The sequence below is a fragment of the Homarus americanus genome, unplaced genomic scaffold, assembly GCF_018991925.1.
Source record: "Homarus americanus isolate GMGI-L3 unplaced genomic scaffold, GMGI_Hamer_2.0 scaffold57830, whole genome shotgun sequence".
In the NCBI taxonomy this organism is placed as follows: Eukaryota; Metazoa; Arthropoda; class Malacostraca; order Decapoda; family Nephropidae; genus Homarus; species Homarus americanus.
In genome coordinates, this window is record NW_024720872.1 from 3571 (window position 1) to 25480 (window position 21910).

The 21910-nt window shown below is 39.6% G+C and overlaps 1 protein-coding gene across 1 annotated transcript; it reads left to right on the plus strand.

Moving 5' to 3' along the window:
- The first annotated feature begins 278 nt into the window (after positions 1-278).
- Positions 279-15604, plus strand: LOC121861279. Its single transcript, XM_042358926.1, has 4 exons — positions 279-762; positions 3303-3394; positions 11811-11894; positions 15084-15604. The coding sequence occupies exons 2-4, from the start codon at positions 3348-3350 to the stop codon at positions 15349-15351; spliced, it is 399 nt and encodes a 132-aa protein (XP_042214860.1). The 5' UTR covers positions 279-762; positions 3303-3347; the 3' UTR covers positions 15352-15604.
- Positions 15605-21910: the final 6306 nt, after the last annotated feature.

Genomic DNA, 21910 nt, shown 5'->3' on the forward strand with positions numbered 1-21910 from the left:
TGCCGATTCGGTTTTTGTTGGTCCATCGCAAGAAGTTAGGTAGTTTAGATTAGGTTAGGTAGGGTTTTCAATGTTGTTTTTTTAACCCTTCATGTTGAAAGTCTAACTCACTTTGGAAGATTCATTGTTTTTGTTAGTGTAAGGAAATTAAGATCATATTTATATATTAGAAAAAATCCAAATAAAAACTGGTAAAATTATCGTTTTGGCCGTGCAGCTATTTTCCGAAGGTCATAAAAGTTGAAAATACATCAAAAACCATTGGAACAAGATTATTTCAACCTAACCTACCCTATTTGAGTAATCAGTTTCTCCACGTGGTACTAAACAAACAAGTGCCTTTATTATAAGTGTACGAAGATGTTATTTGACCACGATTCTGGGCCAAATAACCGTCGGCCATTTGACCGGGACCTGCGGGGATCTTATAGGATTGTAGTCGGGATGGTTGGGGGCATTAAACAAGTCATTACATTATGGTATTATTTAATTGTATAATTTCTGTTGACAAAAGGATTTAGTTTTATTTTAGATCTCTGTCAAATAAGCGGCGGTTTTTGTGCCGAGTACCGGTCAAATAATCCCTGCCTATAATATAATAGTTTTACAGTGTTGTGTATTATATAGCTATTGGTCACATTTCCAGGAAGCTTCAAGGACCAACAACACATCTCGGTACGACAAGTCGAGACTCGACCGTACAGACCCGTCCGGTCTCGCACACGACGCCGTTAACGGCAAACGGAGAAACGCCGCTGGGAGGTAATACCGACGTCGTCACTTCACGTCGTGTCATTGGGCGTACGAGCCGAGTGTATTAGAGTACAGGTTGTACCTCTCTAGTCCGGCATTCTGTGATCCGGAACGATTTTAGTTTGTCCAATAGGTAGATAGGCAGCTTTTTTTTTTTTTTAATCTTGATTATTATTATTATTATTATTATTATTACAGGAGTATTAAATTTTTGCCCCTCAGGCCCCAATGTGGGTCAGTGACCTATGCCCGGGTGGGCTAATCCCCGTAAAAAACAACAACAACGACAAAGCCGGGGGAAATTAAGGTTTAATATTCACCGCTAAGAAGGGCGGGCGGGTCGTGTTGCGTCTCTGTAACAAAGCGTGTTCGGCATTCGGGCCTTCGATGTAGAGCGGCAGAAATTGGACAGTGATTACATAAGTTCGTCAAGATAGTCTTAGTGAGGTGAAAGTGTAAATCGATGTCGGACTTTTCATGCTAGACACGATTGTAGTTTTGAAAACTCAATTTCCACCGAGTTGGAGGTACAGCCAGGGTCACAGGTCTATAACCACACAATCACTGCCACATGACAAAGGTTTTATTTTATTTTATTTTTTAGGGTGTTGTGGTCACGGCTGTGATAAAGGCCAACCAGGGAGTGTAGTACTGTGCCTTCAGTTAAATCAGTTCATAGTTGTCATCAGTGAATGCAGAAGAGACTATAATAACTTAAAGTGAATACATATTGGCAATCGAGCTGGTAAGGACAACTGCCAGCCTATACGTGTTATAGGTGCCACAGAGACTTTAAATTTATTTTGTTTGTTTGCTTGCTCAAGGACTGAATCTGTGTTTATAATACACCACTCACAGGGAGATACAGTGTACACAGTGATAGTTCATAGTGTCATCAGTGACCGCTGAAGTTGTAAATACATCCGGCAGCTCTCTCTCTGTGCTTGTCTATACAGAGCACAACATTTAACCCTTCAATATATATTCTAGCAGTAAATAAGTGTTGCTTTCATATTCTTAAGTAGAGTAACGACGACATGTTTTCACGTGTGCGCACTTACATACGCGCAGTTTCACTTTTTTTTTACCATTGATGGTTAGCTACTTATATTGTTCCATTTATTAACATTAAATAACATTACTTCAAACAAGCATATTAATTTTTTTACATTAATTTTACTACAGCTACGATCAGGGTCTTATTTTCTTCAGTTTTATATGTAGAACCAATCTGTCACCGGTTTTGTAAGCTTTAACAAAAACAATGCCGGCAGCCGTCTCGTCTCGTCGCGCGTTTTAATATTACACGTATTAGTAATAAATTGTACTGTTAATTTTGCACACACAAACATTAATTCAATAAAAACAAATTCAGAAACATTAATTAAAATATATATGAACAGTAAATAAGTGTTGCTTTCACATTCTTACGTAAAGTAATGACGATACGTTTTCACGCGTGCGCACTCGCATATGCGATCTCTGTTTTTCTTTACCATTATCGTTAGCTACTTCTATTGTTCCATTTATTAACATTACTTAAAAGAACCATATTAATTTTTCTACAGCTACAACCAGGGTCTTATTTTCTTCAGTTTTATACGTAGAACCAGTCAGTCACCGGTTTTGTAATCGACGAAAACGGTGCCGTCTCATTTCCTCGCATTTTAATATTGAGCGTATTATTAATGAATTGTATTGCTCATTTTGCACACACTAACATTAATTCAATCCAAAAGACTTTCAGTAATAAATAATAATGAATCTTTCGTACATAAGAGAAATAACGCCGTTTACACGATCGTGCACGTCGTCCGAACGTCGGCGGGCCATTCAAACCCGTCAAAATTTGAGTTTGCGCCGTCAAAAGTTTTAAATGTGTCGGTTTTTTTTGTGCGTTCAAATAGAAAACGTCGAATTAAAAACTCGCGAAATTTGAGAAGGTACTGTACGACATTTAACCCTTCAATATGTCTTCAAAGAGACCACGAAGCAGAGAAAGTGGTGCTAGTGCTTCCAAGTGTTAACAGAAGTCACTATCTGTCCAGGAAGAGGGCGAATTTCCACGGTCGGGAAATTTCCGGCGTCCGGCACTGGTCGGGTCCCGTGGTTGCCGGACCGGAGAGGTACAACCTGTACTTGTATTTCAGTACACTTGTACAGTAATCCTATAAAAGTGGGCATTTATGTAAATGTTTGTGCGTAAGGTCGCGTCCCATTGGCGTCGGCGGTACGCGGCACTTCCAAAATATGGCCCAGATTCACGTTTTTCATCCCATACCCAATTTTGAATGTGTTTATTTCGTGTTTCTTTAAAGTACAGTACAGTATATTAATAACTTTAACTTTCGTTTTCAAAACATAATGTCATTGTTTATTAATTATGATATTCTATATATGCTGTGGTACTCGAAATACTTTTTTCTACTTATATGAATCAGTTGAGTTGAGTAAACTTTTATTTGCATAGTTTTGAAGAAGACTACAGGACATAGTTTAAATTTTTACATATCAACAGTGCAGTACTTTATCTTAAGTAATATTTTCAGGCACTTTCTCCAACACTGCCTACAGTGGACCTGATGTGAACTAGAATGAAGTTGGCTGGACATAAAGTTTACTGGACCTCAAGTAGTCTGTGGTATTGTATTTAATATTGTTGTGGTACTTTGAATGTTAGGAAAGTTCTACAGGCATTCCCCAGTTTATAAGAGTACTGTGTCTTATAAAAACCTATGGTAAATCGAATCACTATTCCTATAGACTCACATTATAAAAGCCAAGATACTTTTCTACAACGAAAACAGTTCCCCCCAAATTATGTACGGTCCCCCAAAAAGTATCGGTTGAATTTTCTAGCGGTAAAATTTGAAACTCTAGATGAAATACTTTGCTGTGATCCCCAGTGCATCAGCATAAGTTGGTACAGGTACATCCGGTCACTATATGAGCAATAGCCGTAGACGGCGGGTAGCGAGGGAGTCGTCCTCGTGTGACATACGACCGTACGGTATATGCTTTACTATAACAAGAAATTCATTGAGCTATATTAATGTATGTATCGTGCCGGTTAGAAGCGAGGCCCCCAACCGAGGATTACAAAAATATCGGAATATACATTAAACGGAAGAGTTTTGGAACGTCACGAGCTAGACCGAGACGGACCTCGGGGCATACGTTTCGCCACCGCGTCGTAGCGACGGTTTTATTCGTACCGAGATGCACAATGTAGTCGTCGACGACACGTCTGATTTTTGAGGAGTGACGGAGCAAATAGTAGTTGATATTAGAGTGAACAGGTACAGCAATATACAATATATTGGTCTAAATGGGATCTGCCAAATATTATCGATACGTAAATGGCGTCGGTTTAACGTCAAAATAGGATTTTAATCGGCGCGTCGCCCGTCGTTTAGCGGCGGGTAACCCATCGCGATGCCCGAGGGTTCGCTCGCCCCATTGTGCCGAGTTATTCGAGCGTTGCGCGTACCCTCGTCGCGAAGGCTAATAATAGCGCCTCTCTCCCCGTTGTGTCTTTCCGATAATTCCTCGGTTCATTTGACGTACGATCCCGGTAATGACCGGCTCGGCGTCCGTTTACGACACGCAATCCAAATTCGCGCTACGTGCGATGCGAATCCTCGGAGGATTTGCATCTTTCAAAAACACATACAGTCGTGCGCCGGTTAACATCCGATAGCATATACAGTCGGCCCTTAACATTCGCTGGGGTTAGGTAACAGAGATACCCGTGAATGTTAAAAATCCGTGTACTATTGCTACCCCCCCCCCCCTAAAAAATCCCTGGCCCCCCATGTCCTTATTTACCGTATATACCTGTGTGTAGTTTGAGTTTTTAAGACCAAATTATTTGGCAAAAATTGGGGGTCGACCTCTAAACGGGTAATAGTTTCGTTAGGTTGAAAAATATTTACCAGTAAACAATGGAAACGATGCACCAACACACCACCCGCTGTGAGTGTCGGTACAGTTGCCAGGGCAGATCTGTTGCGAGCCCAAAGTAGCCAAATCCATGGTATGGTAGCACAGGACGATGTAAAACAAAGTATTCATTTATTAAAGTTAATTTATAGATACTGGACATAAATGTTTGTTCATTACATTTGAAACATCAATCTTTGTTAATTAAATTTGAAACAAGAGAAAACTACGATACTGGATTTTCATTAAAATATTACATCACAAGTATATTTTACCTTAACTGTGACTGAATGAATATATTCTCGGAAATAAATATGGAAATGTAATATTTTTGCTGGAATGACGTACATATTATAGTGGGAAGTGGGATAAAATCATGAGGAAAGACTTTCGCTTTCTTTCGTTGTTCAAAATATTTTACCGTAATCGCTTTTCGAATGGTTTTCAGTTAAAAAACTGTTGTACTCGTACTGTATTACAATAATATTCTATCCTATCATTAGCCTTATAATCCCACAACTGAAAACCATTCGAAAAGCGATTACGGTAACATCTTTTGAACGAAAGAAAGCGAAAGTCATTGCTTTCGTCACTTTCCACTGTAATACGTACATCATTTCAGCAAAAATATTACATTTCCATCTTCTCAGAAATAAATGGTAGTTTTGTTGAAAGGTAATGTACAGTATTTAACATTAAAATGCAAAAATAGCTATAAAAACAATTAATACACCCGTAATGTACTGGCTGGCATCTCCACTCGTCCCTGCTCCCGCCAGTCACCACTCCTCCCCGCTCTATCCCTCCGCCTCCTCCACATCGTCACTACTGTTGTATTACAATAATATTCTATCCTAATTGACTTGAATAAATACTACGATACCATATTTCTGAATATTTTCATTAAAATCAATCCAAATCATTTTCCTTGCCATCGTCTGCAGCACCACACAGCTTCTCCCAGTCCTCTCCTTGAACGGGGCCAGAGGGTACGTGTTTTTCGAATCGTTTTCAATTAAAAAACTGTTACATCACACGTATATTTTACCTAAACTGCGCCCGAATGAATATATTCTTGGAAATAAATAGTAATTTTGCTGAAACGTGATGTATTTCAATGTAAAATAGGATAAAATACATGACGAAAACAAAAGACTTCACCTAACCTTCAATGTTCAAGAGATGTTACTCATTTTTTTAATAGTTTTCGGTTACAGAAATGAAATATTTTTGCTGAAATGACGTAAGTATTACAGTGGAATGTGGGACAAAATCGTGACGAAAACAATGACTTTCGCTTTCTTTCGTTCAAAAGATGTTACCGTAATCGCTTTTCGAATGGTTTTCAGTTAAAAAACTGTTGTATTACAATAATATTCTATCCTAATTCACTTGTGATGCAACAGTTTTTTAACTGAAAACCATTCGAAAAGCGATTACGGTAAAATATTTTGAACAACGAAAGAAAGCGAAAGTGTTTCGTCATGATTTTATCCCACTTCCCACTATAATATGTACGTCATTCCAGCAAAAATATTACATTTCCATATTTATTTCCGAGAATATATTCATTCAGTCACGGTTAAGGTAAAATATACTTGTGATGTAATATTTTAATGAAAATCCAGTATCGTAGTTTTTTCTTGTTTCAAATTTAATTAACAAAGATTGATGCTTCAAATGTAATGAACAAAAATTTATGTCCAGTATCTACGAGTTAACTTTAATGAATGAATACTTTGTTTTACATCGTCCTGTGCTACCATACCATGGATTTGGCTACTTTGGGCTCGCAAGAGATCTGCCCTGGCAACTGTACCGACACTCACAGCTGGTGGTGTGTTGGTGCATCGTTTCCATTGTTTTCTGGTAGTTACTGGTAAATATTTTTCAACCTAACGAAACTATTACCCGTTAAGAGGTCGACCCCCAATTTTTGCCAAATAATTTTGTCTTAAAAACTCGAACTACACACAGGTATATACGGTAAATAAGGACATGGGGGGGCCAGGGATTGTTTTTTGGGGGGGGGTAGCAATAGTACACGGATTTTTAACATTCACGGGTATCTCTGTTACCTAACCCCCGCGAATGTTAAGGGCCGACTGTACTTCAATTACTTCAATGTACAGAATATTCCTCTGGCGGGGCAATCCGCGTATTTGCGAATCCGTGAATGCTAAACCCGCGTATGTGAAAGGCCGACCGTACGTCCGTGCCCCCCCTCGAAAAAACACTTCCGTGATGCCTGCTGGACCACCACTCCAAGACCCCCCTGATGGAGACACGACGATCCTTCCCGTACTGGCTAGATGTTATGTGTTAAAGGAATATCATTCCTTAGGCTTTAGTAAGCATTTTCCTCCAGGTGTAATGTTAACCTACATCTATTGAGGATAAAATCTTTCACCTACAAATTGACAATAACACATTTGCTGTAATCGGACATATCTAGTTGCCTCAACAATTGCAACCCTAGTTGCAATTGGGGTTGCAATTTGAAATTCTGTGTCATTACTGAGGAATAACGAAGTCTCTGGTGCACTGCACTCTAAGATTAAGAGAAAATGGACTCGGGCATCCCGAAGGGAGAGAAAACGGACTTCCACGACGGGAGACTCGAGCACTAACACGTGCCACTCATACCGAGAGACTTGACAAGTTTTACCGACCATTAGTGATGTACGTTATCTAGTGAATTTAGTCAATATTGTACAGTATAAGTATACTGCAATTACAGCGGTCCCTCGGTTAACAATGGACCCGAGTGCAAACCCTTACTGTACGTGTACTAAACGATTACGGTACTTAAATTGTTATGTCTATGGCAAATATAGATTGTTTACACAGATATTCAAATACTATCTTACAAGTTATATTCACCCAGGTCGTTTGGGTGGCAAATTATGAGAAGAGCTTAGTCACTCTTAAGTAATGATAAATAAACACTCGGGCCTTCAGCGCCAACTGTCAAATCTTATCTCAAATAAATAAAGACATTGTCACCTCACTTCCCCCCCCTGCTCGCTGGCTACCTCCCTCCTTGTGTTCCCAGACAAAACATTGGTGATAACTTTATGCTTTAAGGTGTTTATTTTATATAATATCTCAGACTAAAGTTAGGGGATTACAATTTGCATAGCTGGAATCCTTGCAAGACAGCCAATAATTTGAATATAAACATTATATATATACTGTATTTTGTTGAAGATATAAAAATTGTAGTACATTTTATAATATAAAGTTTTTCAACTGTATTTTTGGGTAGATTTATATCAATTTCTTCATTTATTTTCATCCATTTACATGCAGACACCACAATAAAAGAAACGTAAAAGAAATAAACGACCTCGGTGCAAAGCCGGAGCATTGTTGTACTAATTTGATTACGGTACAAAAATTGTTATGTCCGGTGCAAATTACAGCATGTTTATATTCAAATTAATCAGTATGTTACAAGAATCCAGCAATGTTAATTATATTGTACCAGGTCATTTCACTGGCATTTTAAAATGAGAGAAGCTTAGTAGGACTGTTATCTTAAGTAATATCACAGACAAAAGTTAGAATTTAATTTGCATTGCTAAAATCGTTACAAGACGGCTAATAATTTTAACATAAACGTTGTATATTTTGCACAAGAGATAAAAATTTGTAGCCCTTTGTAATAAAATTAGTTACAACTAAAATTTGTATGTGAACTATAGCATGTTTATATTCAAAGTAATCACAATTTTATAAGAATTCCAGCAATGTTAATTATATTCTTCCAAGTCAGTTTAGTGATATTTCATAAGAGAAAACCTGAAAGTCACTGTTAAGGACAGATAAATAAATAAGCTCTAGACCTTGGCATCAACTGTCAAACCGATAACCCTCCTCCCCATCTTGCCGCGAATCCGATCACGAGTAAACGGGCCATTTCGCGTCTCATAATTTTAGCCGCGTCGATTTACGAGCGTCCGTTTTAACGCGATACTACAAAAACGATGTTTTGTAGGAGATGGGCCGAGGTGCATTTGGGTATATTGGGTCTTTTTAGTATTTTGTGTTAGTCTCGAGTACCAAAGTAAATTGTTCCATTGAAACCACTTTAATTGAGTCCAAATTTGGTTTAAAGCTATTAGCTCTCTAGGAATGCGCCTCGCGTCACATCGACGTCGTACCGTACGTGCGTCGGTCACCGACGCGTACGCGGGACCGGTAACAATTTTACGTAAACGCGTCGACGACGTAATATTCGACAATGCCGTCGGGTCGTCGACGTCCCGTTTCTTCGTTTAGTAAATAGTCGTGGCGATTTTTGTCGCGCGCGTGTCCGTCGACGGGCACGCCGAGGGCGGTCCGTCCGCGGATGCGGGCCCGCTCGAGATTCGGCCCGTATTGCGCAGTCGTACGGTCCGTCGTCGTTTGCGAGAAGTACTCGTTTACGTAGTCTCGCGTGCAGTATATTGCATTTTCTAGCAATAGACTAGTTACGATCGTAGATTAGTTCCATCACGTAGGGTATCGTCTCGCCGTCGGCCCGGGACACACCTCCGGCCACTCGACACTCTGCTTACCGGTACACGACACAAATTAAAAATGATCAACACGATATTTTACGAGGGCATTATGATTGATTTATAATACCCTATGCAATGGTTGTATAGATGTAGTGCAGTATAATTATTAAATGCAGGCAGCATTCACATCACAAACTTAACCCACAGAAGAAGTCGCCTCGGGCAGCGGAAGCGCGATCCGGGAGAAGGACACGAAGAACGACCGTAGATCGTCGCTCCGGAGACGGGTCGGCGAGTGCCGCTCTCCGACGCGAGACGATCGTCGAGAATAACCTACGTGTTTTTCTATTTTTATGGATGCTATTTTAAGGATAACTAAAGCTCAGTCAACGGTTATTTTAGCTTAAGGTCATATTATACGTGTATTTGTAATGTACAGTATTTCATTGAGTAAGAATGCTAAAACTTGCCCGGCGGTCGACCCCCAAAACAACTGCGGCGACCCGCTCCGGCACTCGAGAAGACGGAAGCTCCGAGTACACGACGTTAAAGATTAACGGATAGTTTGACGACTATACCACCCCTTGTTCCCTCTACCTCCAGCTAAATGTATCCCTCCCTCCACTTACCACTCTTCCTTTCCTCATCTATTATCTTTCCCTTCCACCCCTCTATCCCACCATCTGTCCCCCCTCCCTTTCTTCACGTACCATTCTTCCTTTCCTTATCTATTATCCTTCCCTTCCACCCCTCTATCCCTTCCCTCCACATACCACCTTTCTCTCCTAGCACCTGTCGTTCCTTTTTTGTGTTTTATTTAATAAGTTTTATAGTATATGATGGTCACCTTATTAATAATGTACCATTTTGTGTGATTACAATTACACTACACACACTTAGTCGAAGTGACCAGTTATTAGTGTTGATATTAATGGGATAAATATTAGATAAGTTTATTGGAGTTTGCTATAAAATATGTGACTATAATTATAAATTGTGAGTGTGAAGAAGGGTTTATAAGTTGTATATATGTCAATTAGAGGAACAAATAATTTGCTAACCACACCCTAGTCCTTCAATGGAAAACGCATCGAAATGCGCAGCGGCGAATGCATTCGGCGGGAGAATAATGCGGCGACACGCGTAGAATACTCGTACGCCACTCTCGGGCACGTACGTTTCCATTTACTAAAGTTAGGTGGGTTTGTTTGGGTGGCGTGGGACCCAGAGGGCATCGGCAGGCGGTCGCGTCCGGCGGTTGCCGTGCGAGAAATTGGGAGGACGGGCTTTCACGTTGCAGAAACTAAGGAACGGCATCTTCCGGCGGAACCACAGCCCGCGATTAAAGGAACGCTCGGGTTTGACGCCCACGGACCGAGCGCGCGGCTCCTCCGCCGTAACAAGAGTAGTCGATTGAAGTCCCCTCTTTTGCCTGGGTGGATGTGTCTGTGCTAACCGTTTTAGGCAAGTGAATGTTTGGTACAGCAGATTTGGGGATTCATTGTAGGGTAGACTTGCCATACAGTGCAGTGTTTTAATTGGTATTATATTGCGGCGATCGGCGAGCACGGAGACCGAAGCCTCACTCGACCGTGTCTCGGGAGGCGTGGGGTTTGGTCCGAGGCCACTCGCAGTCATCGTCGAGGGTATAGTCCGGAACGCCGTTCGACGTGACGTCTCGTCGAAATTCCGGAGCGGTCTTCTCGTCGCGGGGCGCGCCGGAGGTCGACGCTACGACGTTCCCGGAGGGGTCGTCGTCGTCGTCGTCGGGTATTTGACGTGCATCCGGAGTAGAACGAGGGCACGCGTCGAACCGTCGAAAGTGCGCAAGAAATGAGATCGCGTAAATAACGGCAGATTAATTTCGTCGACACTCGTACGTATAAAAGTGCAAAGTAAATAAATAATACGTATTTTTTTTATGGGAATTAGCCCACCCGGGCACGGGTCACCGACCCACATCGGGGCGAAAATGTAATAATAATAATAATTGTTGAAGTTACAGTGTTCATTTTTGGTGGATATCAACGAAATATGATGCGAGAGGCTCAGACGACGACACAAACGACGACGCTCTCTCCGGTATATTTTCGGGACCGTCCGTAAAAACGAAACCAAAACACGCGTGCGCATTCAAAGTGGCGCATTATTGCACAAGTAAAATAAAACATATTGCCATAAATATGGGGTAACCTAGTTTATATGTAACAATAATACTGAAGAACCTTAAAGAAATACAAAATGGAAAAAAAAATCAAAAGTGAGGAACAATAGATTTATGTTGTGTTGTCAATAGTAAGAGAAACAATCGAGACAGAGAGTCAGACGAGCGACCCGGGACTCGGTCACAATTTTAGGGATGCCACGTAGCAGGAAGATCTACCACGGACGACACATTACGCTTCCAATATTGTCTGCGGAGGTGGTATCTCCCCGTTTGGTGGCTGCCTAAGTATGTAAGATTTTCCAATGGAAAGTGTATGTTTGGCAAATGTATCCAGGTCTTTAGAGAATGTACTCAGATATTTGGGTTAGGTGTCAAGGGTTCATGTATAATTTGCATGCCTAATTGACTATGTATATTTTTTAACCTTAATTTTTCATTTGCAGTCACCCGACGGGAGTCAGAAACGTCATTTTTGTGCGGACCGGCGACTCGACGGACCCCGGCCGAGGACGCCGCTCGAACCGCGGGTGAGAATGTCGGACGACGCCGTATTGTAATGTTTATATCGCAGTGTACGGTATTTACTTAATGGTTCTCTGAAGAATAGGAATGCGTATGTGGCGTGCCTCGGCGTCTCCGTAGGAATTGCGTAGAGTAAGTGGAAGGTTTTTAAGGGAGACGAGAATTTATTAAGCGGCGCGTCGTCGACGAAATATCGAAGGAAGTTTTGACCGGTTACCGAGAGGAAATAAGACGGGAATTTACGAGTAAAAGAGTAGTAGAACGTAAAGATAACGAGGGAGAAATGAAAATGCGACCGACGACGAGACTCGGGTGCCATCGAAAATGCGTAGAGGGACGGACATTACAAGTGTTATAACGAGAGTACTTAATTTAGCATAGAGATATAGAATTGAAGGTGTCATATCTGGTCTAAAAGTGTTGGATACAATATGAAAAGTATTATTAAAAAATGGGAGTTTAAGCCAAGGGTTAGGGTGCTGCTGGCACTTCCCCCTCCCTTCCTATTGGGATAAATCGAGAAACAAGATGAATTCTCCCCACCCCCTCCTCCACAAAGGGGAGACCAGATGGACGTCACCTGGGTGTAAGGGTTAAGAATGTAGTAGCTTGTAATGGAGGATGAGGTATATGTATTTATGTCCTATGTTTTATACTGTATTGCAAGTAGGCGTTATTGTATGCACATTGCGGGTCATAATAGGAACGCGGCACGCCGGAGGCGGGTACACGGGACGATCCCTCGGAACAGAAGCCGAAAGTTCGTGGCGTGGGTATATGCACTTCCCTTAAAAGTGTAATTAGGGATCCTCCTCAGACACATTGCACCATTTGAACGCAGACGTAAGATTATCCTCATCGCCGTACACGTCCCGAGGAGACGAGGCGTATCGAGTTTACGCGGATGCATACGAGACGTTTCCTTTCGAGTACGGGTAGTTCTGCTATAATGCGATAGTTGTGTTCTTGTAAAACATCGTGTTATAGAAATTCGTGTAATAGAAATGACAGGGCTTATGGAGAAAATAGGGTTAGGTGCAGATTACTCCAAATCGACAAAAATTTCGTAGTACAGTCTAAATAAATGTTACATTGATATCTAATATTGAAATCATACAGTAAATGTTACACTTGACCTTGAAAAAATCTGAATATAACTTGATGGGGGAGAAGATTGATGTTGAGGAGTCATGAAACATCAAGCTTTTCTTCGAGTGTTATAGCCTTTCTTTTATGATCACCAGAGTGCTTCCCAGAGATATTCTTCTTTTCCATAGTCACAAAATTGGAGAAACAGTAATCACCGAGGACACTTAAAAATTTCACACGTGTTTCAAACAAAGTGTGGAGTAAACAGAGCGCGCGGGTCTAAAACGCTATGTATTTTGTTTTTCTCTTATTTAAAATTTTACATATACTGTAGAGGTATACTGTATACATAAATATTACATAAATTATTTGTGCAATTCTTCACAAACAAAACACATAAATCAATTGAACTTGCGATGTCGAACGTGAACTGTAAACACTGCATAACCCTGCGCCAAGCCACAATGTAAAGTACACTTTAAACGCTACTTATTTTGTTTTTCTCTTTTATTTAAATTTTTACAATTTACATATTCATCTTATGCTACAGCGCCCACAAAACACGAGAAACGTTCGAGTCCCCCAGTAGAGATGTCCGTTCTCTATCCACTCGAGGATGTGTCGGTCGTCCGTTTTCTTTTTGTGTACTCGCTCGGGGACTCGAGTTTATAACACAGGATGATAAGGGAATTTGAATTTATTTGTTGATTTATTTATTTATAATATACTGTAATATATTAAATATGCTGCAAGTATTTTCTTTAATTTATATACTTTTTTCTGGAAAAAGGGAGGCTACCATTATACCCGGTAATGTACATTTATGGCGATCGTTAAGGACCAAACTCCGAATCCGTGACGTGACTTCCGTTCATCATTTATGTCCTAAATTTACCAATGTGGGTAGTTTCAAGAATTAACGCAGTCATTTACCGAATATTCTTTGCCCAAAAATAAATTTCAAATGAATTATTTATAGGAGATAAGTATTATGATCAGTAAATATACCGATATGCATTACCGACCACAAGGACGGCTAAAAATAGGCACAGACGGTCACAGTCGAGGTCACTTTCCCTTTGTTGTCACTGTAGGACCTTGTGAGTGGTTTACTGTATACATAAATATTACATAAATTATTTCTGCAATTCTTCACAAACAAAACACAAAAATCAATTGAATATGCGAAGTCGAACGTGAACCGTAAACACTGTGTGATGTAAAGAGAGCGCCGGTGTAAAACGCTATGTAATTTGATTGTCTCTTTTATGTAAAATTTTACAATTGACTTATAATATATAGGTATACTGTATACATAAATATTACATACATTATTTCTGCAATTGTTCACAAACAAAACACATAACTCAATTGAACACGCGATGTCGAACGTGAACCGAAGCCATAACAATCGTTCGAGTGGAATCGCGTCGGAGGAAACGAGTTCGCGTTTTACAAATATCGTTCCTCAATTCATAAATCGCGTCGTCAAAACACGCGTTATAGCAGAACTCGCCGTATAGTTTTTGGTTCACCGCCAACACGTTTATCCTCGTACCGGATCTCCGTCGTCGCGGAAGTTACGTTCGCTAGACGTTCACAGACGTAAATGGTACGATCTCGAGAGCACGACGTACATTCGGTCCGGATCGAGTGGACTTTCCCAATCGTCTTATAGATTTCTCGAGTTCTTGGGAATGGTACGAATATGTACAATTAATATTATGTTATGTATAGGTATATTGTATGTTTTTTGATAATCGTTAAGTATGGGAGGTGGCGACGAGCACACCGTACCGACGGGTGGAGGAGCGTCGAGTTTGATTTTGTATTAGGCGACGGGGTCGCGGGTATTTACGGAGATACGGCAGAGCGCGACGTCGGCGCCCGCGTACGGCACGAGCGGGAGGAGTAATTTGTGCGTGACGTAATTGTGGGGTAGTCGAGTATGCCTGTGTGTTTTAGTTGGCAATAGTGTGTAGATATGTTTGTGTATAGGTATACTGTAGAAAGAATGAACTTAGATGAAGTTTGTTTGGGAATTAGTAGAATTTGTAATAGTAGATAATTGTCGATATATTTTGACAGTAATTTGTCCGTTTCAGTTGCGGAGGAGCGCGCCGATACGAGTCGGAGACGGCTCGTACAGTCGGCGCACGAGAGCGGTCCGGACGAAGACATTCGGGAACCGAGGACGAAGACGCTCGTCGACTGCGGACGAAGACGCTCGTCGACTGCGGACGAAGACACCGGTCGACGCGCGAGGAAGATGCTCCGGAACACGGGAAGAACGCCACACTCCCGAGTGCGGGAAGACACTCGTCAACGCAGAAGGAGACACGCATCAATGTCGGGCCGGCGCGATTGTTTTAAAGACGATTTAACGTGTAAAATGAATGTACGTGTTGTTTGTAACGATTGTTATAATGTTTGTAGTATTGTTTTTAGAGACCGACTCTGCGAAGACGGAGGAAGTCGATACATGTCGAGAATGAATTTATTGAAGATGTTGCCTGTGATCACTAGGTGTTTGCACTAATTTGGGGAGATGATTACGATCGTAGAACGTCACGGAATGCGGCGCGCACGTCATTTGTGGCGGGACGCATCCGTAAATAACGGCAGCATAAATACGAGAGAACGCGGCGGCGGCGGCGGGGAAGTGCGCCTTTTGAAAGTAAAAGAACGGGGGAGATCGGACCGACATAGATGGTGTTGTTGTGGTAACCGATAAGAATGGAGAAATGATGACTATTTGGTGGGTTTTTTAGGACAGAGAGAGTAGTTATATATTAGTGAAGATATAAAGTAAAAGGTGATAAGGATGGTGGTGGGGGGGGACAACGAATGATATATTTTGTAGGGTATTAAAGGAATTGACTCGTCAGTGCCGAGTCGGCGTAATTGTGAGAAACGGATGCGACGGGGATTGTAAAGAAGTCGCGCGGTAGAGGAATTGGCGGAAGCGACGATCGCAATAACCTTTCGACGTGGGACGGACGACGACGAATTTAGTAAATGGCGGTTTAGGAAAGGGTCGTACGTAAAGCGGCGGGTGCGGGCGCGTGCGGATACGGACGACGGTCGATCGGGGTCCGTTTACGGGACGGGAAAGAGGACCGACGGAGAACGGACGGGAATTCGGACGGAGACGAGGCGGCGCACAAACGAAAGTATACCCGCGAGATGCGTAAAGAATGATTTGGAAGTAGATTTAACTAAGAGTCGCGTGTTTGAAATGGCGGGAAGGTTCGACAGGTGTATTAGTTTTACGTAATTGTGGCAGTGCGTTTGAGAGCGGGCAGTCGTGGAGTGCGCGTGGGTACCTATTTTGAGACCGCGACATCTACCGGTAAGGAAATACGTAATGCAGCAGTAATATATTTGTGGGATGAATTTATACTCGTTCACCCGTACTCCGTGTTGCTCCACTCGTGTTAAGGTGTTTATTGTGAAGGCGTTTGTATAATAATAAAATTTGTTGGACGAGTAGGGGAAGGAATACGAGCACAATGTTTAATTTGTAAGCCCTCCCTTTTTTGTCTTTTCCCTCTGCCTCCCCGTCCTCCTCCTCCTTTTTTGACGTGTTTGTCGTGCGGCTTCTTTTCCCTCCGTTTCATTGCAACTCCCTTCGTTTTTCTCCCCCCTACCTGCTTCTGTCCGTCCTCTTCTTCTTCCTGTTTCCTTCTTTTACTCCTCCTCTTCGCCATATGTCTTCCTCGTTTATTCTTTGGCTTGTTCTGCGTCTGTTCCTTCTCCTCCTCTGTTTGATTGTGATTCCCTTGTTGTTTCTCACCCTCCCATTGCTCTTGATCCTGTTGTTACTCCCATTTGTTGGTTGTTTTTGTGTTCCTGTATATGTTTGTTGTTACCAATTGAATTTGTGGTTGTATTACTGCTGCTGTGTGTATGTTGGATTGTATTTATTTGTTGTTATATATATGTTGTGAGTGTGAATTAGATATATTGTGTTGATATTTGACTAAATGTTGTTGTTAAGAAGAGGAGGAGTTCTATTTAGATTTGGAAAGTAACTGTCATCGAGGACGAGAATGCACGTACCGTCTGTAGTTTGAATACGCGGTCGCGTCGGGTTTGGGCAGTTATATATCGGGAAATAGTTGAAGAGTGTAAGTTAATGTTGTGGACTTGTGAAATTGTTTATTGTGGAATAGTTATTGGTTTTAATTTGAAGGGTGTCAATTGCGCACCGGGAATATTTTGTCGGGAGTTTGGCGTCGTCGGAATCGACCGGAACGGCCGGAGTCGCGGAGTTATTTTTTGTCGTCGTAGATTCGTTCGCGGAGTCGTAAAAAATGTGGCGTCGTCGACGAAAGTCAATCGTCCGCGGATCGGTCGTCTTCGAATATTTGTAGACTTGTATATGTTTGTTTGTAATTGATTGAAGTTATTTGTAGTTTGAAAAATGTTTTGACTTGTTGTTGTTGTTTGATTATAGTATAGTCATTTGTGCAGTTTGAAATTATTTTGGTTTGTGGATTTGGAAAATGTGTTGCATGTATGTGGACTTTGAATAAGTGAGATATTTTGTATATTTTTCATGTTTGTGGACCGAAATGTCGTACCTCTAGTCGGGCAACCTCGGGACCGGACCATGGAAATTGACCCTTTTCCTGGATAGATAGTGACTTGTGCTTATGCTTGGAAGCACTAGCACCACTTTCTCTGCATCACGGCCTCTTTGAAGACATATTGAAGGGTTAAATGTCGTATAGTAGCTCGTGAAATTTGGAGAGTTTTTAATTCTTAACGTATTTTATTGGAACAGAGCCAAAAATAAATAAATAGAAATTTTGACGGCGGAAAGTGGAATTTCGACGGGTTTGAACGGCCCGCCAACGTGCAGACGACTGGCACAATCGCGTAAAGAGCGTCATTTCTCTCGTGTAGAAAAGATTCATTATTGAATGTCTTTTTTATTGAATTACTGTTTGTGTGCAAAATGAGCAATACAATTCATTAATAATACGTAGAATATTAAAACACACGGCATTGTTTTCGTCGATTACAAAACCGGTGACTGACTGGTTCTACATATAAAAGAGAAGAAAATAAGACCTTGGCTGTAGCTGTAGTCAAATGACTATGGTTGTTTTAAGTAATGTTAATAAATGGAACAATAGAAGTAGCTAACGATAACGGTAAAGAAAAAAAAGAGATCGCGCGCGTAAGTGGGCATGCGAAAAGATATCGTCATTACTTTACGTAAGAATACGAAAGCAACACTTATTTACTGTTCATATCTATTTTAATTGATGTTTGTGAATTTGTTTTTATTGAATTAATGTTTGTGTGTGCAAAATTAACAATAGAATTTATTATTAATACGTGGAATATCAGAGGAGACGAGACGAGACGGCTGCCGGCATCGTTTACGTTAAAGCTCACAAAACCAGTGACCGATTGGTTGTACATATAAAACTGAAGAAAATAAGACCCTGATTTTAGCTGCAGTAAAATTAATGTAAAAAAATTAATATGCTCGTTTGAAGTACGTGTAATGTTATTTAATGTTAAAAAATGGAACAATATAAGTAGTTAACCATAAAAAAAGTGAGTGCGCACATGTGAAAAGATATCGTCATTACTCTACATAAGAATATGAAAGCAACACTTATTTATTGCTGAAGGGTTAAATGTTGTACTCTATAGACAAAGAGAGAGAGAGAGCAGCTGAAGTGCTGGATGTAAACAAACCTTAATTTCCTGGGGGTTTTTTTTTTAGGGGATTAGCCCACCTGGGCATAAGTCACTGACCCACAATTTAATACTCCTGCTATAATAATGATAATTTCCAAGAAAAAAAAAAAAACTGCCTATGTACCTGTTGGAGAAAGTAAAATTGTTTTGGACCACGGGAGTTTGCGGAGCACAGAATGCCGGACTAGAGAGTTACAACCTGTAGTTGTTTGTGGACTTGAAATTGTTAACCTTTGTGGACTTTGAATAATTGATAATGTTTGTCGACTTTGAATTTGTTTTGCCTTTTGTGGACCGGGAAATTTATGCGTCGGGTCCGAGGACCGGCAATAATTATCGACGCACGCGAACTCGGAATAACGTATTACGCCGGTGGAATCGGACTAATTTTTTATCCCGTGTGGACTTTGAATAATTGATGATGTTTGTGGTCTTTGAATAATTGTGTATTTTGTGTGGAATTGGAATAATTGTTATCCTTTGAAAATGTCTCATTGTTTGTGTATTTTGAATAATTGTCAATTTGTGTGGACTTTGAATAATTTATTGTTTGTGTACTTGGAATAATGATCAATTTGTGTGGACTTTGAATATTTTGTGGAGTTTGAATAATTTATTGTTTGTGTACTTGGAATAATGTTCAATTTATGTGGACTGAATAATTAATGATGTTTGTGGATATTTGAATATTTTGTTATGTTGTGTGGACTTTGAATATTTTGTGGAGTTTGAATAATTTATTGTTTGTGTACTTGGAATAATGTTCAATTTATGTGGACTTTGTATAATGATTGTGGACTTTGAATATCCTTTGTGGACTTAGTATTAATTGATCCTGTGTGGACTTTGAATAATTAATATGTATTTGGACTTGTTATTATTTTATCGTTTGTGGACTTTGAATAATTGTCAATGTAGACTGAGTATTTTTGTCATGTTGTGTGGACTTAGAATAATTTGTATCCTCTGTGGACTTGTAATAATTGTTAATGTATGTGGACTTGGAATAATTTATGATGTTTGTGGAGTTAGTATTATTTTAGCCTTTGTGTATGTGTAGTTGGTATGTTTGTGGACTTGTTATTATTTTATCGTTTGTGGACTTTGAATATTTTGTGGATATAGAAAATGTTTTATCGTCTGTGGCTCCGTATTAATGTATTACGTCCGTGGACCGGGAATAATTTTGTATCGTGTGTGGACTTGTAAAAATTTTCATTGTTTGTGGACTTAGATAAATGTTCATATGTTGTGGAGTTAGTATTATTTGAACTTGTGTGGACTTGTAATAATTTTCAATGTTTGTGGACTTAGAATAACTTTTAATGTATGTGGACTTTGAATAATTGTCATCGATTGTGGACTTATTATATTTTTGATGTTTGTGGACTTTGTATTATTTTATTGTTTGTTTTTGTATTTGGAAATATTGTCATTGTTTGTGGAATTAGAAAAATTTTCATATGTTGTGGAGTTAGTATTATTTTATCCTGTGGACTTGTAATAATTTTCAATGTGTGTGGACTTGGTATATTTTTCATATTTTGTGCTTTGAAATATTGTCTTTGTTTGTGGACTTAGTTTTTTTTCCTCTTGTGGAATTGGACTAATTTATGTTTGTGGACTTGGAAAATTTTTTTATCCTTTATGGACTTAGAAAATTTTCATGTTGTGTGGACTTAGAAAATTTTCATGGTGTGTGGACTTAGTATTTTTTTGTTGTTGTGTGGACTTCGTTTTTTTTCCTGTGTTGTGGACTTAGAAAATTTTTCGTTGTTTGTGGACATAGAATAATTTTCATGTTGTGGACTTAGAAAAATTTTCATCCTTTGTGGACTTAGAAAATTTTTCATGGTGTGTGGACTTAGTATTTTTTGTGGTGTTGACTAAGTATGTTTTTGGTTGTGTGGACTTAGTAAATTTTTCGTTCTTTGTGGACATAGAAAAATTTTCATGTTGTGGACTTAGAAAAATTTCATGGTGTGTGGACTTAGTTGTTTTTGCTGTGTTGTGGACTTAGAATATTTTCATGTGTGTACTTGGGTTTTTTTCATGTCATGTGGACTTAACAAATTTTTCGTTCTTTGTGGACTTAGAAATTTTTCATGTTGTGTGGACTTGGTATTTTTTTTTTTGTGGACTTAGTATTTTTTCATGTGTTGTGGACTTAGTATTTTTTTGTTGTTGTGTGGACTTAGTTTTTTTCCTGTGTTGTGGACTTAGAAAATTTTCCATCCTTTATGGACTTATAATAATTTCATGTGTGGAATTAGTATTTTTTGTTGTTGTGTGGACTTAGAAAATTTTTCGTTGTTTGTGGACATAGAATAATTTTCATGTTGTGGACTTAGTTTTTTTTCATGTCATGTGGACTTAGAAAATTTTTCATCCTTTGTGGACTTAGAAAATTTTTCATGGTGTGTGGACTTAGTATTTTTTGTGGTGTTGACTAAGTATGTTTTTGGTTGTGTGGACTTAGTAAATTTTTCGTTTTTTGTGGACATAGAAAAATTTTCATGTTGTGGACTTAGTTTTTTTTCATGTGTTGTGGACTTAGTATTTTTTTGTTGTGTGGACTTAGTATTTTTTTGTTGTGTGGACTTAGTATTTTTTTCATGTGTTGTGGACTTAGTATTTTTTTGTTGTGTGGACTTAGTATTTTTTTCATGTGTGTGGACTTAGTATTTTTTTCATGTGTTGTGGACTTAGTATTTTTTTGTTGTGTGGACTTAGTATTTTTTTGTTGTGTGGACTTAGTATTTTTTTCATGTGTTGTGGACTTAGTATTTTTTTGTTGTGTGGACTTAGTATTTTTTTGTTGTGTGGACTTAGTAAATTTTTCATGTTGTGGTACTTAGTTTTTTATGTGTTGTGGACTTAGTATTTTTTTAGTTGTTGTGTGGACTTAGTATTTTTTTGTTTGTGTGGACTTAGTATTTTTTTCTTAGTGTGTTGTGGACTTAGTATTTTTTTGTTGTGTGGACTTAGTATTTTTTTGTTGTGTGGACTTAGTATTTTTTTCATGTGTTGTGGACTTAGTATTTTTTTGTTGTGTGGACTTAGTATTTTTTTGTGGACTGTGTTGTGGACTTAGTTTCATTTGTGGACTTAGTGTTTTTGTGTGTTGTGGACTTAGTATTTTTTTGTTGTGTGTGGACTTAGTATTTTTTTGTTGTGTGGACTTAGTATTTTTTTGTTGTGTGGACTTAAT